The sequence below is a fragment of the Populus alba genome, chromosome 11 (genome assembly GCF_005239225.2).
Source record: "Populus alba chromosome 11, ASM523922v2, whole genome shotgun sequence".
In the NCBI taxonomy this organism is placed as follows: Eukaryota; Viridiplantae; Streptophyta; class Magnoliopsida; order Malpighiales; family Salicaceae; genus Populus; species Populus alba.
This window is the reverse complement of record NC_133294.1, coordinates 13,452,656-13,468,075: the sequence shown is the minus strand read 5'-3', so window position 1 is coordinate 13,468,075 and position 15,420 is coordinate 13,452,656. Positions and strand designations below refer to the sequence as shown.

Sequence of the window (15,420 nt, the reverse complement as noted above, 5' to 3'; positions counted from 1 at the left end):
CACTAACGATAGCCATCGAATACCAAAGCTAGCCCCCTTCATCCACAGCTATAGTCAGAAGCGATCTACTCTTTTCATTTAAGCAAATAAAAAACCAGTGATACAAAATAAATTGTAGATCCAGCTAAAATACATCCGAAACAACAGAAACCTACAAAATATACTTCCTTGATTCCGCACTGAACCTTGGCAAAAGACAAGCAAGACCACCACCAATAACCTCTATTATCAAAGAGAAACATGAATGAAAAGCTTATCTTTATAAGAAGGCTATGCATGAAGCTAAAACTCGATCCCGCAACCATGGTAAACATTGGACAAAGATAGATCGCTAGCCGTATCTAAAGCCAGGGTTGTGAAGCAAATCTATCTCTCCATCTGTATTCTTTTGTCCCTTATCGGCAGCTCAATTGGCTTCTGAGCCTCATGCGGATGAGTTGGGCCTGTGTAAACCTTAAGGTGGTTGAACAATGCTCTGCCAAGCTGCAGGAAACAGACGTCAAAACCACATCATTGGGAAACAAGGAGATACCCTGTTATGTGGGCAGCATGAAGTGGAAGTATTTTAGATAGGAAATAAAATAGAAACGACAGAATAAAAATATCATCCAAAGACAGAAACCAAGTAGAAGCAGCTATTTCACTAAAAATTATGAAATTAATGCATAGCTTATCACAAGCACACCGACACAAGTAAATTTTTCATGCATTTAATTATTTACGAGAAAAAATAGTTAAGAGTTTTCAAATTTGATTTCTAATTGGACTGTGTAATAACCCTCTCATATTTTCCTCACTTAACTAATGCCAAATCAACTGTCCTGCAACCCATCAGGCCATGACCCACAAGGCTACTTGATGCCAGACCCCCTCATCCTACAAACTACTCAAACATAGAAAAGATCTATTGTGACTAAGTACCTGTTTGTCTAAGCAGTTATCTGCAGTGCTTTTTCATTCCAACCTCCATTTCAACAATGGATGACTGCATAAACAAACACAGCTTAAGTATCATCTAATGGACTTTAAACTTACTTAGGTCACAAACAATACAAACCCAGAACAAACAAAAAAAGGCATATGTGAAAAGGCTCGCCAAGGGTGAAGTCAGAGACTTGGATTTTTCAGGTATAACATGACCTGTCAATGAATTGGGGAAAGCCAGATTGTTTAGTGAGTGTAGGAATTGATCCATCCAGACTTGTTCTATAGTAACATGCCAAATTTAACTTATGACAATACTTGATAGCTTGAGTGTAAATATTGGTATCATTCACCTAATTGAAGTAGAGCATATAATGGAAAAAAGATGGCTCTCATCACATCATTTTGTTTATGGACAAATACTGCAGTCAGATTGAGGGAGTGACTGACTTAACCAACATCCTCACTCCAATTATTTTTTTAGGGAGGAAATGCGAAAGTTGCTTATTCTGGTTATCGAAACTCATTTACTACAATGCTCCAGAGCCCACATGCTTGCAGCTCAAGATTCCTCAGTTCCTGAACCCATAATTTCATACTTCATAGAGCTGATTGTTTTGTTTCCCTTCTAGGTCAGCGATGAGCATACAGTAAGTACTCTTCAAATCTCACTAAGCCAACCTTCTTCCTTTTTCTATTCAGCTGTATACATTTTCTAAAAGCTCAATCTAAATCACTTATTCTTGACAATCCAAAACCATCAAGAGGACATTGCCAACTTATGTTCATCCTCTTTGGCTACTCAGTATCCTCTCAGCATTTTCACATTTTGGGGCTCTATCCCCACAGATCCTTTTGATTATGTGTGCACACACACGCACAAATCAAATTATGCAGCCCATCAAAAGGGCAACGTTTCAGAGAATGCCAGCACTAGCTTCATGAGGACCCCCCTCCCCATCATCATGAGAATATCCTTAGTAGCTCAAGCAGCAAAATCCCCTAGAAATGCTATCTTAGCAACCCAATTACATGCAAAATCATAAATGAATAGGTTATCAACAATAAATTGGGCTCTATCATTCCACCTTGTCCATGGACAGACCAATCGCTTAAAGTAAAAGCATTTTAAATAAACTTGTTGCAAACCTATGTACAATAAAGATGCTTTTAGAGTGAGACCGAGAGCAAAAAAGACAATAAAACTGGAGTGAGGATCAAAGAACCCAAGAAGAAAAAATCATACTGCAGAGCAAAACACCCAAGGGAAAACCCAAAAAATATTTCATTAAGCAACAAAAATAAGTTTAAAAAAATAATTCAGACTTTATAGAAAAACTTTGTTCTAATAATACAAGGGAAAACAGATAATCTAAAATACATAAACGTGTGTATGTATGCTTTATTTTATAAACAGTTACTCATTTGAGTCAGAACATGCTTGCTCACCCTTCCTTTAGGAAGCATACCACGAACAGCATGTTCAATAATTCTTTCTGGAATCCTCTGTTGTAGCTGATCAAATGTCTCCACTGTCATACCGCCTGGTCTTCCTGAATGCCTCCTGTATAACTTTTGGGTCCTCTTCTTACCAGATACAGCAACTTTCTCAGCATTTACCTTATGAGATCAGAAAAGGCAAAGGCTTCCAGAACTTTAGCACAAGTTAATTGCAATTGGTACTATCAGAAAGCACTTTACAGTAATTGACATTCAATGAAGAAGCAGCCAAGTCCTCCTAATCCTTACACCAGAACCTCAACAAGCAGGTACAATCATATAGAAACAATCACAATACCAATACCAGTTATCCATTAAATCTGAGTGGAGTTTTGAGAAAATTATATGAAACAAGGGTAATATCAAGTGAATATCTAGATGACAATATTTTGAAAAAGGTATTTGGTACCTGAACTTAGGTAAAGAACTTGTCTATGTTGAAAATAATGATGCATCTAGTCAAAATAGATGATTTAGAGATTTATGTTTGGAATACAAAACAGATATCCAATGGTGAAATCCTGCAATGAGCCATTACAAATTCTAATTCTTCATCATACTTTTCAAGTTCAAATCAACAAAAATATAGATGAACTATTGGCAACCAATTCCAATTTCAAATTTTCAAGAAATTTCCTCATGTCTGAAAGTACCTGATGAACTGAGACAAGCCTCTACATATAAACTGCTGGTAAGAAACATGGTTGTAGAACAACTAATAACTACTCTCTTCTTCATCCAAACCACATCAGTAACTCGTACTAAGCACATTAAGCAATCTATGATCTTATCAATAAAGATTTTAGATACATATGTTATGCTGCCATGATGATAAAATTAGTAAATAAACCACAATTTAACAAGATTTTTCTGAATGACAATCAACATTTAGCTACTGATGCAAAAATGCAATAGACAGAAAGCTATATGAGGTCCGAAACCATACCAGGAGCACTGAGGACACCTAGAAGAAACTAATCAAATGCAAAATAATGTAACAGAATAAGAAAACATATCGCTGAACAATCCAATTGAAAACAACAAAAACCACCAACTTCATACATTAAGCAGTCAGAATTCATTGCAAATGATTGAAAAAAAGGACATTGCAATGGGCACTTATTCAATCCACATACCACAATCACAAAAGCCCCCATGTCCACACTAGGAGTGTAAGTGGCCAAATTCTTTCCACGAATGTAAATGGCAATTGTAGATGCCAGTCTTCCAAGAATCTTGTCAGTTGCATCAACAATGTACCAAGTTTTCTCCGTGTTAATATGATCTGCAGCTTTAGGATACCATGTCGTGTTCCAAATATCCTATTTGAAATAAAACCAAAACAAAATTAACATTGTAATCAAGCAAAAGCAAACATCAAGAATTACCATAAAATTTTTACAAGGGACTCAGACCATAGTAAAAATCTGGAAAAAAGAAAAACCAAATTAACAGTTTTTTTTCTCGTTTAATAGACAAAAAAAACACCCAGATAAACAAAAGAAACAAAATGTTCATATATCAAACAAAAGGCTGTTTGGAAGATTAAGATTTGACTAGAATTGATTTCAATTCTACAATTTTTGTCAAATCTCACGTTTGGAACCAACAATTCACTTCAGAATTGATTTCACAACTTCATAAATCTGAGATTTTCGTACACTTTGAAATCGCACCCCTTCAGGTGCGATTTACTGGGAATGGTAGAATAGAGCTGTTGTAATATTCCTATCTCTAAAATTACCCCCAGCAGTCATTAATTAGTGCATACTCTGGGATCTTCATCACAGGCTAAATACAACCATGGTTACCGATCAAACATAGTATAGCTGGCCAAACTACAAATTCCCATTAGTCCTTGCTACTAACAAATTCCCATCATGCATCAATCTCACAATTTATTTTCTGTTATTGCCTTTCAGAATTGAAGACATCGAAAATTTTTTAAGGAAAAAAAATACAGGAGATATGACGAAGTGGATGGTAGAGCAGGTTAGAAGATAAAAAGAAGTTACAGTCATCTCAGATTCTTTAAATACCTGTCATAAAATTAGCCGCATAGAATGTTTGCAATAAATCATGATGGAATGTGTGTTGCCCAACTTGCATTAGATTTCATAAACATAACTTTGGGTTTATTCCGATTCAATTATAAATCAAAAGAACTCAACTTAATTAGTAGCAGTCCAACTTGAGAAAGAAAGAGAGGAAATTACAGGGCCATTAATTTCAGATTCTTCAAACAACCAGCGTTGGTCAAGAGGAACGCGAGTGACGACGCTCTTGTCTTTCTTCTCGCACCGAACCTCGAAACCACGCCTGCTGTTACTCAAAGAAAACCTTGATTGTGAAAAAGAGAACCCAACAACAAAAGGGCTGGGACTAATACTAGTTCCATTCTTTGTTGAGTAAGAAGAAGAGGGTTTTGTTGAAGTAGTAAAAGAAGATGAGGCACAAAGCATTGTCATTGTCCTCTCCTCTCCTCTCCTCTTTCACATGCACTTCACTCTCTTCTCTAACTCCTTACTGCCGTCCTCCTCCCTGCTTCTTTGCTACATCTAGCTGATAAGATGGGGCTCTGTTTTGAGTAAATTATATATCAGTCCCTGTTATTTTAAACACTGAATCAAATAATCTCTTTTTTTCTAAAATAATTAATTAGTCTCAAAAGTTTTAAATATATTGGTCACTTGATTCTTTTCACCCATTTCATGTTCTTTTTTAATTTATTTTGTTCTCTTAAGAAATAAAAAAGATTATGTAATATGAGAATATTGATGAGAAAAGAAGACTTTTTTTAGCAAATAAATATTAAATTAAGCATGATCAACACTAGTTTAGGGATTAATTAATTATTTTAAACCGAAAGAGGCTATTCAATTCATTTTAAAAAATTATAGGTACTAATTTAAAATTTACTCTTCTATTTTTTATTTCCAGTTGTATGCACATATCAGATGGATTTTAGTATCGAGACAAGAGAAGTTACCCCCATTTTATTTTTTGTCTTGGATACCATGCATTTAGTAGTCAGTGATTTTGTATGCTAAGGTGGAGCATATTTCAATTAGAGTTACCCTTCTACACACAAAAAAAAAAAATCAATTTTATTCTTCAAAATTTTTAATAATTATTCATGATTTAATTTTAAACCTGAGTTGGATAAAAAATTAAATTAAAAGGTTTTTTATGTTAGTTTTATTTTTTTTATTTTTCAATTTCATCCTTAAAATATTTGTACTAATAGGTTAGGTTATTTTTATATCGGCCAGGTCATTTAGGTCATGTGGGATCGACTCTTGTGCATTTTTAATTTTAAATTCAAGTTAAAAAAAAAAAAAGTTGGATTTGAAAGTTTTAAAATTGATTCGTATATCAGATTTACTAATAATATCAAATAATTTTTTACAATTTAAATATATTTTTGTTATATTTAAAAAAAAATTAATTTAATTCACAACATATCCCAAGCCCAAAAACTAGTTAGCTAATTTCCTATGTAATGTTAAATATTAATTAGATTAGTGGTTTGCTTAAAGACCCAGCAGGATACATTAATCTCAATCAATATAAAAAAAATGTTATGAATGATCTAGACTTCCATGACAAAGAAGTGCATATAGAAAATTTTATAGTATTCAACAACTAAATATAAATAGTAACTCTTGAAACTCACTTTGAAGAGAAATAGGTAAAATAATGAAAGAGAAAACTAAACATGCACTCACCATAAATAATAAACATATTTTTATAATTTTATTTTTTTCTCTCTCTTTTTTATAATAAAAATGAGTAATTACTTTATAAACACCATAAATATTCTCTATGCATATAGTAACTTTCTTATTTAATAAGCATGACAACGAAAATGAATGTTTGGTCTAACAATATTCATCCTTGCACAATAAAGAAAAAAAAGATTTGAAATCTTGTATTTAAATTTAAGTGTATGTTGGACATTATAATAGTTTTTTGTTGTTGAAATTTAAGAAAAAAACTATGTTGTAAAAAAAATATTTTTAATTGTTGTTAGTTAGTGTTTGGTTAAAATTGTTATTTAAATTAATATTAAATAAAAAACAATTCAAAAGTGTTTGATAAAACTATTATTGAAGATGTTGTTGATAATAAAAATGACTATATGATTAAATCATAGAGTAAGTTCATAACTTCAAATTATATTATATAAAAACTTATTTAATTCACTCATTTTACTATTTTCAATTTAAGACAAATAAGGTCCATGAAGATCTTGTATGTAACAAACATGTTTACTTAATTTTAATGAGAAGAAGCTATTAAGAATAAATAAAAAAATTAGGGATGAAGAACAAAAAATTATTTTTTAAAATTAAATACAACTATAATATTTCTTGTCCGAGTGATCCCTTGCCACTAATTGATTACATGTTGTCTAGCAAACCTAACCTTTCAAGAAGCTTATGAACCTTTTTTTTTTTCATTACAAAAATATTTTTTGAAAAAAAAATGATTTTTTTTACTTTAAATTAATTTTTTTAGTATTTTCAAATCGTTTTAATGTGCTAATATCAAAATTAATTTTTTTAAAATAAAAAATATATTTTATTTTAATATATTTTTTAGCAAAAAACAATTTGAAAAATAATCACTACTGTCACACCCCCACAAAAAATTTTATAAAGGCACGACATCGGCTGGCGATTTTCGTAGTGTTCTGATGATTTGGTTCTTTTGGAGTCGCCACCTAGTATTTGGTCACTAGGAACCCTAACTGGTCTTTCAGAGATTCTAAGGCAAGGGACTGGTTGCGTAAAGGGAAGGTACTAGCACCCCTAATACGCCCTACCTGAGGTAAGCTGCTTGGTGTTTGGTTTGCTCTATAGTCTATGGTGTTGGTGTTTTCTAATCCCGTCAACTCGTAAATCGCAAGGAAAAGAGAATAAAAAAAAACGAAGAAAATTTCACAATTCTTAAAAAAAACAATTACTTTTCACGACTCGTAAACCGTGGAGAAAAAAAATTTTAATTTTTGAAATGTTCTCGATCGCAACCAAAGCTTCTTCCAAACATGTGCGTTGATTTATTACTCCCGATAATATTTTGGATGTTCGTCCTTTTAAGGATTTCTTCATCCAAACATTAGCGGTGAACAATAACCACAACTTCTCCTCCCAAAATAAGATTTTTATAGTTTTTGGAATATTGGCCAATACCCTTTGGAGTTTTACAAACAGGTTGTAAAATCCACGAATGCAAGAAAATGATTTGTGTTTAAGAAATCCATGCGAAAACACATTTTCAAAACTTCCAATATTTTTTTTTTATATATAAAAAGAACATTCAAAACATGTTAGTGTATTGGCCGTATGCAACATGCAAGAAAATATTTTATTTTTTTTTTTGACGAAATCGGGTATTTTTAATACTGAATTTGTATCTCCACAGCATAAAAATACAAACTAATATTAAGTCATTTTTAAAAGATGTACGAAAAAAATCAATAATATTTTTAAGGAATTTTTAGAAATTTTTTGAAAGCAAAAAAAATTTATCTTTGAAAATTTCAGGTGTCTTGACGAAAATCAGATATTTCAAATACTGATTTTATACCTCCATAGTATAAAAACAAAAATACCAACCCCCTAAAAAAAAAAATATATATATATATATATATATATATATATATATATATATATATGTATGAAAGGAAAATAACAACATTTTTTTTTAGATTTTTCAGATTTTTTATAAATATTTTATATATATATATATATAACATATACACATATATATTATAATTTATAATAATATATAATATATTATAGGGCTGGGCCGGCCCAAATGAATGGGCCAGGCTCAGCCCCAAAAAAGAGACGGGCCGATCTCGGCCCGAATGACATTGGGCCGATCTCGGCCCGAGAAACAAACGTGGGCCGATCTCGGCCCGAAAAACTCCTACGGTCTGGGCCAAGACCGGCCCAGACTTGCAAGGCTGGGCCAGCATCGGGCTGGCCCAGCAGCCCCAGGCCCAGCGGGGGAAGAATTAATTTTCTTCCCCCCGCCTCCTGCATGCAGAATGCATGCAGGAGGCAAACCTGCAGAAGACACAAAAATGGGGGGAAGAAAATGTACCTGGCGTGGAGGAGGTGGTCGCTGGCGGTGGTGTGGCTCGTGCACGGTGGCTCCGGGCGGCGGCGCTGCGGCTGTTTCCAAGTGTTCGGTTCGCTCTCTCTCTCTCTCCTCTCTTTCTCCTCTCTCTCCCGATCCTCTCTCCCTTTTTTTCTCTTCGGTTTTCTTCTATATTTATAGGGGCAGAACGGGTGGGAGACCATGGTTAGTGCGCCTTCAATCACGCAACGGCTGGTCGGCTCTTTCGGCGGTGGTGGGGGCGAGGAGAGAGACGCGGGAGAATTTTTGAAATTTTTGCCTTCGGTTCTGCTAAAACGGGGGAAAGGAAGAAGATGAACAGTGTCGTTCAAAACGACACCGTTCTGGTCTTCTTTTTTTTTTTTAATGAAACGGCGTCGTTTTGGGTAAAACGCGTCGTTTCATTTAAATGGCTAAACTTCAAATCAGTCCCTCAAATTCGGTCCCCGCCCCTCTTGTTGGCCGCCTTTTTCATTTTGGTCCTTGGCCTCTGATTTATGCAATTGAGCCCCTAATTGATCAATAAACTTCCAATTTCTTCAATTAAGCCCCTGAAACAATTCCAAACAGACCCCTCTATCTTTGCGCCTTCTCCAAATTGGTCCCTGGTTTCGGATTTTCTTAATTAAGTCCCTAATTGGCCCTTAAACTTCAATATTTATGCAATTAAGCCCCTGATTTGACTTAATAAATTCCTAAAAATCATAATTTGGCCCCAGAACTTTAATTTCTTCTAATTAAAGCCCAAATTGACTTAAAAATCAATTTTTCTTGGAATCAAATCTCTTATAAATTCAAATAAAAATCCAATTAAACCCATAAACATCCAAATTTGGGTTTCTCTCCTCAAAATTCAAAATTTCCTTCTCAATAGGGTTCTCATCCTTCAAGAATATTGTCAAGAATCCAATCTTTGTATCTTTATACTCCTTGACCAATTTTCTGACCATTTTCCGGGCGCTTCTGCCTCTTGTCATTTTTCTAACCTCTTTTGGCTATTTATTTTATTTTTCATGGGGACCCAAAAATGGGTTACAACAGATGCCCCCTCTTTATAATACTTACGGAGCATGGATTTTGCGCAGTAAGTGTTATAAAGATAAACCCGAAACGGAACTCCCGAAACTGATCCGGTCAAAGCTTGATTGATCTGAAACTTTGTCCTTTATAACAATCCTCCTTAGCCCAAAAACTATGATCAAAACTTAGTCATCTCGAGATCCTTATCCAGCGATCCTCTGAATTCTTACATGGAAATCCATCCGAGATCCCATCTGGTGATCTCCTTTAACCTGGAATCCCAACCGGCGATTCCTTTACAAAAAAAATGTGTGTATGGTCTCATTATGATGGGTGACCTGCCCGAGTGGAAAGGGAAAGAGTGGTCTCATTCTTTGGGTGACCTACCCAGGGGAAGAATGGCCTCATTCTTATGGGTGACCTACCCATATGAAAAAATGGAGAAGGGTCTCATTGTATGGGTGACCTACCCAAGAAAAACGATGGTCTCATTGTATGGGTGACCTACCCAAGAAAAATGATGGTCTCATTGTATGGGTGACCTTCCCAAGAAAAATGATGGTCTCATTGTATGGGTGACCTACCCAGAAAAATGATGGTCTCATTGTATGGGTGACGAACCCAAGAAAAGTGATGGTCTCATTGTATGGGTGACGAACCCGAGAAAAATGATGGTCTCATTGTATGGGTGACGAACCCGAGAAAAATGATGGTCTCATTGTATGGGTGACGAACCCAAGAAAAGTGATGGTCTCATTGTATGGGTGACCTACCCGAGAAAAATGATGGTCTCATTGTATGGGTGACCTACCCAGGGGGAAGAATTCTTAGTAAACTCCATGCTTTTTCTAAGAAATGGTTTCAATATGAGGTCCCTTCTGGCGACCTTCCTTGATGAATGTCGAAGTAAGAGATCCCTTCTGGCGATCTCAAATAACTTGGAATCCCATCTGGCGATTCCTTTTATTCAAAGCTGAAATATGAGGTCCCTTCTGGCGACCTCCATCGAAATACGAGATCCCTTCTGGCGATCTCCTTTAGCCAAACAACTTGGAATCCTATCTGGCGATTCCTTTTATACCAAAGCTGAAATTTGAGGTCCCTTCTGGCGACCTCCATTGATGAATATCGAAAACGAGACCCCTTCTGGCGATCTCAAACAACTTGGAATCCCATCTGGCGATTCCTTTTATTCAAAGCTGAAATATGAGGTCCCTTCTGGCGACCTTCATCGAAATATGAGATCCCTTCTGGCGATCTCCTTTAGCCAAACAACTTGGAATCCCATCTAGCGATTCCTTTTATACCAAAGCTGAAATTTGAGGTCCCTTCTGGCGACCTCCATTGATGAATATCGAAAACGAGACCCCTTCTGGCGATCTCAAACAACTTGGAATCCCATCTGACGATTCCTTTTATTCAAAGCTGAAATATGAGGTCCCTTCTGGCGACCTCCATCGAAATACGAGATCCCTTCTATCGATCTCAACAACTTGGAATCCCATTTGGTGATTCCTTTTTACCGAATGCTATCGATGTCGTTCTTCCTGCTGGCAGGGTTTGAAAACCATTATCTTCTCTTCTTGTTGTTCTAGAATCATCTCAATGATTCTTTCTTCGTCCATAATCTTGTTGGAATGCGCTAAGATCTCCTCCTGTAACGATCCAAAAAATATATATGCAATGATTTATGATTAGATGCAATGCATGCATTTATACCTGGTTTTGAAACATAGGTCCCAGCCTCTTCTTCTAGTTCATGAGACTCCCTCTTAACATGAACTTGCTTTTGAAGTCGTATGCTGGATTTATCTCTCGTGTTGCCTATCATATTCTTGGAGAAGAAGTCTTTGACTTTCTTCAAGTAGTCCTTTTCTCAAAATGTATGACTTGTATTTGCCTCTCTGTCATGCTTTTGTCAAATGCTTTAGCTTGGTTTTCGTAAAACTTTTCATAAAACATCTCGTCTTGCCCCCAGTGTAGGGGTGCGATCCTAGTCTAGGTTTTTATATAGAGAAGAAATTCATTTCGACTCAAAACAAAACCACCAACAAAAAAACTCATTAGAGAGTGAAAGGACAATAAATTGTGTTTTTTTCAAAAATGCACATTGTTTAGGATTGATAAACTCTATTTTTGTCTTGAAAGAAAATTTACAGGTGATGTATCAATTCATTATGTTATCCAGAGGTGAGGCTGTATTTCAAGGGTAGCTTTTCTTAAGTTTCATATTAAACCATTTTATGATACTTTATTTGTAACCACTAAACCTTGTTTAAAAAGTGCATAATCTCATCATTTATTTAAAGAAAAGGTAGGCTTAAAGACAAACACAAAATCTGGCTGACAATATGAGCTCTGAATGCTCACTAGAGAAAATAAAAGCAAAGACAAAAGCAAATGACAAAAACATGCTAAGGCAAATAAAGTTGTTTTACATTTTGAAAACTACGAGAAGCTCCTGGGTCCACCCGTTCTGAAACTTCTTCTAGTGTGTGGAAAGTCAACCGAGGCAATGCTTCATCTTCCTTCCCCATTTGCGTTTCCTTGTCTTCTCCTTTGATCTCGCCTTCTTCATTATTGAAGATTCTTGACCAAGGTTTTCCAACCCTTTATCCCCTATCACTTTTGTCATGTGGCGATGGATTTGAACTGATATTGGGTGTATCTTCAAATGACACCCATCCTATCTTGATGAGCTTCAACAACTTGTTCTTGAAACCATAGCACGTTTCAAGGCAATGCCCGGGAATACCAGCATGGTACTCGCAAGTCAACTCGGGCTTATACCAGATGGGGAATGGTGGCTGTAGTGGTAATGTAGGGATAGGAGCTATTTGTCCAATGCTCAGTAGTTTGGCATATATGTCCTTCAGAGGCTTGGGTAATGGCGGTAGTTGTTCTGAAACGTATCTTGGGTTTGGTCTTTGGTGGTTGTTTTGGGTGTTTGACTGGCCATTTGCTCGATTAGGGGAAAAAGGTTTGTTAAAGTTTATGTGGGCCACATGGGAGGTAGGTATTTGTGGGTTATATGAATCCGTTATCTTGTCATTGGACCCACCTTCGAAGTTGTTAACGGGACCCTTCAATTTTCTTCCGAAAAAACCTTTTGTCTCCAATGGCTCAATTATGCGTCCAGCTTTAATCCCTTGCTCTATTCTTTCCGTTATGCGTACAACATCATAGAAATGTTGAGAAGAGCTACCCATTAAATGCTCATAGTAGGGTGCCTTGAATGTATTGGCGAACAAAGCCACCATCTCCGTTTCTATCAAAGGGGGTTGCACATGCATGGCCTCGTCCCTCCATCTTTGCGCATAAGCCCTTACTGATTCTTGGCTTCTCTTTTCCATTGACATAAGGCTCGTTCGATCTGGAGCAATTTCCAAATTGAACTTGTATTGCTTAAGGAAAGCCTCAACTAAATCCTTCCATTTCTTGATCTTGGCATTATCCAGCCTCATGTACCAACTTAGCGCCGACCCCGATAGACTGTCTTGGAAAAAGTAGATCAGTAACTTATCGTCATGAATCACCTCAGCCATCTTATTGCAATAAGATCGAAGGTGAGTGTTTGGGCATTCCAACCCAGTGTACTTTATAAACTCCGGTATCCTGAAATCTTTTGGTACCGTGATGTTTGGTACCAAGCATATTTCAGACGCTCGCATGGGGTCAAACCAGTCATTTCCCTCGACTGCTCTTAACCTTTCTTCCAAGGCTGATATCTTATCATCGTTCATAAATCCGGTGGACCTATTATCGGAAGGCCCATCTACTGTGACGTGAGCTTGAGGGGGCTGAATGAGAATGGCAGGTGCAAAGTGCTGCTCCATCATTGAATCTGCCCCCAAGTTCTGAGATACCCCCGGGACATGAACTGACTGTGCTCCTATAGGTGGTTGGGTAGACATTCCCTCCCCGTTCTTGGCTCTTAAAAGTTGCTCAAGCAGATTGGTCAATCGAGAAACTTCATTTTTCACAGATTCCAACTCGGTCTGGTAGTGCGACTCTAAGTGAGCTCTTTCTTCGTTTTCCATTCTTGATCTGGATCGGGTTTGGTGGACTCTGGATGTGGGACCTATGTTTCACGATCTGGCGATGCATGCATAGATGTATGAGAAAAAAAATGCATGATTGTGATAAAAATGCTTTATTCATTGGGTATGAATGTATGACTTGCAAAAGATATTATGGAACATACATCCTAAGGATAGGTTCTAGTTCTTCTACGTGAGACATAGGGTAGGTTTACTACTAGGTCTCTAAAAGAGGGTCTCTTGCTGTTCCAGTGATCACCCTCGTAAAGGCGATATGGAGGTCCAGCAGATAGTGGGATGGCACGTGTACCAATCACTATCAGTCTAAACACTCAGCAAAGAGTTGGGGTTTACACAAACTTAAGCCTTGACTCAAGTCATAAGGCAAGCTGCTAGTCCCCCACTTAAACTTAGAGTTACATGTGTGTGCCCTCCAAAACATAATAATAATAATAAAGTGATGCATGACTATGGCATGTATGATAGAATGTAAAGATATATGCTAAAGCTTTTAAACAAAACATTATAAGAAAACAAAAACCAATAACACATAACATAAACAAACAAACAAATCAAGCTTAGTCCAAGGGTCCCCAGTGGAGTCGCCATTCTGTCACACCCCCACAAAAAATTTTATAAAGGCACGACATCGGCTGGCGATTTTCGTAGTGTTCTGATGATTTGGTTCTTTTGGAGTCGCCACCTAGTATTTGGTCACTAAGAACCCTAACTGGTCTTTCAGAGATTCTAAGGCAAGGGACTGGTTGCGTAAAGGGAAGGTACTAGCACCCCTAATACGCCCTACCTGAGGTAAGCTGCTTGGTGTTTGGTTTGCTCTATAGTCTATGGTGTTGGTGTTTTCTAATCCCGTCAACTCGTAAATCGCAAGGAAAAGAGAATAAAAAAAAACGAAGAAAATTTCACAATTCTTAAAAAAAACAATTACTTTTCACGACTCGTAAACCGTGGAGAAAAAAAAATTTAATTTTTGAAATGTTCTCGATCGCAACCAAAGCTTCTTCCAAACATGTGCGTTGATTTATTACTCCCGATAATATTTTGGATGTTCGTCCTTTTAAGGATTTCTTCATCCAAACATTAGCGGTGAACAATAACCACAACTTCTCCTCCCAAAATAAGATTTTTATAGTTTTTGGAATATTGGCCAATACCCTTTGGAGTTTTACAAACAGGTTGTAAAATCCACGAATGCAAGAAAATGATTTGTGTTTAAGAAATCCATGCGAAAAACACATTTTCAAAACTTCCAATATTTTTTTTTTATATATAAAAAGAACATTCAAAACATGTTAGTGTATTGGCCGTATGCAACATGCAAGAAAATATTTTATTTTTTTTTTTGACGAAATCGGGTATTTTTAATACTGAATTTGTATCTCCACAGCATAAAAATACAAACTAATATTAAGTCATTTTTAAAAGATGTACGAAAAAAATCAATAATATTTTTAAGGAATTTTTTAGAAATTTTTTGAAAGCAAAAAAAATTTATCTTTGAAAATTTCAGGTGTCTTGACGAAAATCAGATATTTCAAATACTGATTTTATACCTCCATAGTATAAAAACAAAAATACCAACCCCCTAAAAAAAAAAAAAATATATATATATATATATATATGTATGAAAGGAAAATAACAACATTTTTTTTTAGATTTTTTCAGATTTTTTATAAATATTTTATATATATATATATATAACATATACACATATATATTATAATTTATAATAATATATAATATATTATAGGGCTGGGCCGGCCCAAATGAATGGGCCAGGCTCAGCCCC

The 15,420-nt window shown here is 35.8% G+C and overlaps 1 protein-coding gene across 2 annotated transcripts; it reads right to left on the bottom strand.

Annotated features, from left to right (window-relative positions):
• Positions 1-51: 51 nt before the first annotated feature.
• LOC118038380 (large ribosomal subunit protein uL13c) lies at positions 52-4,978 on the bottom strand. Of its 2 annotated transcripts, XM_035044712.2 has the most exons (5): positions 4,641-4,978; positions 3,561-3,746; positions 2,374-2,544; positions 922-985; positions 52-483 (listed from the first exon to the last, which is right to left on the bottom strand). In XM_035044712.2, exons 1-4 carry the CDS (start codon positions 4,890-4,892, stop codon positions 938-940), a joined length of 657 nt encoding a protein of 218 aa, XP_034900603.1. In that variant the 5' UTR covers positions 4,893-4,978; the 3' UTR covers positions 52-483; positions 922-937. The 2 variants fall into 2 exon arrangements, with proteins under 2 accessions (XP_034900603.1, XP_034900602.1); XM_035044711.2 differs by lacking the exon at positions 922-985 and having other exon boundaries at positions 4,641-4,974.
• Positions 4,979-15,420: the final 10,442 nt, after the last annotated feature.

Coding starts and splice junctions, on each gene's coding strand:
- LOC118038380 (XM_035044711.2), bottom strand. CDS start 4,892: ATGACAATGCTTTGTGCCTCATCTTCTTTTACTACTTCAACAAAACCC. Junction 3,747..4,640: donor AATCTGAAATTAATGGCCCT/GTAATTTCCTCT, acceptor TATTTCAAATAG/GATATTTGGAACACGACATG. Junction 2,545..3,560: donor TGGGGGCTTTTGTGATTGTG/GTATGTGGATTG, acceptor TGATCTCATAAG/GTAAATGCTGAGAAAGTTGC.